The 2,330-nt window shown below is 40.8% G+C and overlaps 1 protein-coding gene across 1 annotated transcript; it reads left to right on the top strand.

Annotated features, from left to right (window-relative positions):
• The first annotated feature begins 236 nt into the window (after positions 1 to 236).
• Positions 237 to 1,901, top strand: LOC129808619 (uncharacterized). The gene has a single exon (XM_055858406.1). The coding sequence runs from the start codon at positions 237 to 239 to the stop codon at positions 1,899 to 1,901; it is 1,665 nt and encodes a 554-aa protein (XP_055714381.1).
• Positions 1,902 to 2,330: the final 429 nt, after the last annotated feature.

Raw genomic sequence — 2,330 nt, 5'->3', positions numbered from 1 at the left:
AACAAGGTGGCCTCAGTTGGGGTCACCACAATTACACCAACTCTAAAGAAAACTGCACCAAATGCAAAGGTGCACACCCCATCATAAAATGTGAGGAATTCAAGAAACTATCCGTTTATGACAGAAGTAAACACGTGAAAGAACACAACCTTTGCAGGAATTGTCTTTGGCATGACAAATCTGACGAATGCAAAAGCACAAAAAGGTGCCTCACATGCAACAAGGCACACCACACTATGCTACACTTTGATAAGAAAGATAACAAGAAGGACAATGGGAAAATCCAAGACAAAAAATCTAACTCCAAAAGCCATTACGTCAACGCAAATAAGGATGACAGTGCATCAGAAGATTCTGATGAAGAAATCATTGCTCTTCATACTACAAGCAGTGCTATCATCCTTCCCACAGCAATAATCAAGGCGCGTGGCAAAGATGGCCAGTGGCATCCACTTAGAGCTCTACTGGACACAGGATCCCAAGATAGCTTCATCTCAGAAAACGCAGCCCAAAGTCTCAATCTTCCAAGAACCAAAGTGAGCACAAACATAAAAGGAATTGGAGAAGTACATGCAGCAACTTGCAAATCCACAATCGAACTATATATTTCTCCAAGATTCGAATCAAAATTCAAGGCATCAACAAAGGCATTTATAATGCCAAAACTTACATCGCTACTTCCAAGCAACACCATAAAAACTTCGTTTAACCCTCAACAATATAAAAACTTACCATTGGCAGATCCGACATACAATATTCCTGGTAACATTGATCTAATCCTAGGAGCGAATGTCTATGCAGCTGTACTAAAGCCTGATATAAACAAAGAAGAGAATGGGCTCATGGCTCAAAATACAAAGCTTGGATGGATTATCTTGGGAAAAACCACTAACGTCACAACTCAAAAGGAAGTAATCAGCATGGTATCTCTAGCAGAAATCGACAAAACGCTTAGAGATTTCTGGGAGATCGACGTTGCAAACAATACTACTGAAGATTTACAAGAAGTATGTGAACTTCATTTCAAAGACACGCACACCAGACTGGAAAATGGCAGATGTCAAGTAAGACTTCCATTCAAGAAAGAGACTGAAATGAAACTTGGAGACTCAAGAAGCCAAGCACTTGCCAGATTTCTATCAATGGAACGTAAATTCGCAACAAATCCAGAGCTAAAACAAGAATACGCCAAATTCATGAACGAATACGAAGAACTAGGACATATGACCATGGCACCAAACTACATTGGGTCACCTTATAATGTATACTACTTACCACATCATGCAGTGTTCAAAATGGAGAGCACAACGACAAAGACAAGAGTCGTCTTCGACGCATCTTGCAAAAGCTCTTCTGGAATATCACTAAACAACATACTTCACACCGGTCCAAAAATCCAGCAAGATCTGACACAGATACTTACAAGATGGCGAAAATATTCTATTGTATGCACAGCAGATGTAGAAAAAATGTTCCGTCAAATAAATCTCCACGAAGATGATCGAAACTACCATCGCATCTTATGGCGAGACAACACCAGAGAAGCCGTGAAAGAATATCAACTGAATACCGTAACTTACGGCACAGGCCCAGCTACATACTTGTCAGTGAGAGTTCTGAAACAACTAGCCATAGATGAAGGTGATAAGTATCCCAAGGCCGCAAACATTCTTCAACAAGATTTCTACGTGGATGACATGCTAACAGGCGCTCATTCGCAGGAAGAAGCAGAAGAAATATATATCCAAATCACCAAGCTCATGGCGCTTGGCCAAATGAACATACGAAAATGGACAAGCAATTCAATGGAGCTAATGCAGAAAATTCCAGAGGAGTCTCGAGAAAAGGGTATCATCCAAATAAAAGAAGACGAGACAATAAAGCCATTAGGAATCCATTGAAGTCCAACAAGGGATGAATTCCAATACACAATAAAGTTCTCACATGACAAGCTGTGGACAAAGCGCGGAATATTATCCAAAATCGCCTCGATTTTCGATCCAACAGGCTGGCTTGCACCGACAATCCTACGCGCAAAAATAATGATGCAAGCACTGTGGAAGGAAAACATTGGATGGGACGAAAAACCCTCACAAACGTTCATCAAACACTGGATAGAATTCTGCGAAGACATCATCAATATACAAAAAATACGTATTCCTAGATGGACTGGGTACAAAGCAGGAGCGACCATAGAACTTCATGGTTTCTCAGATGCATCGAGACTAGCATACGCTGCTTGCGTGTATGTTCGCATCATCTACAAAAACACAGCCACAATCTCACTAATAGCAGCCAAAACCAGAGTTGCGCCAATTAAAGGGAATATT

The sequence above is a fragment of the Phlebotomus papatasi genome, chromosome 4 (assembly GCF_024763615.1).
Source record: "Phlebotomus papatasi isolate M1 chromosome 4, Ppap_2.1, whole genome shotgun sequence".
Lineage (NCBI taxonomy): Eukaryota > Metazoa > Arthropoda > Insecta > Diptera > Psychodidae > Phlebotomus > Phlebotomus papatasi.
This window is presented reverse-complemented; position numbering and strand designations above follow the sequence as displayed.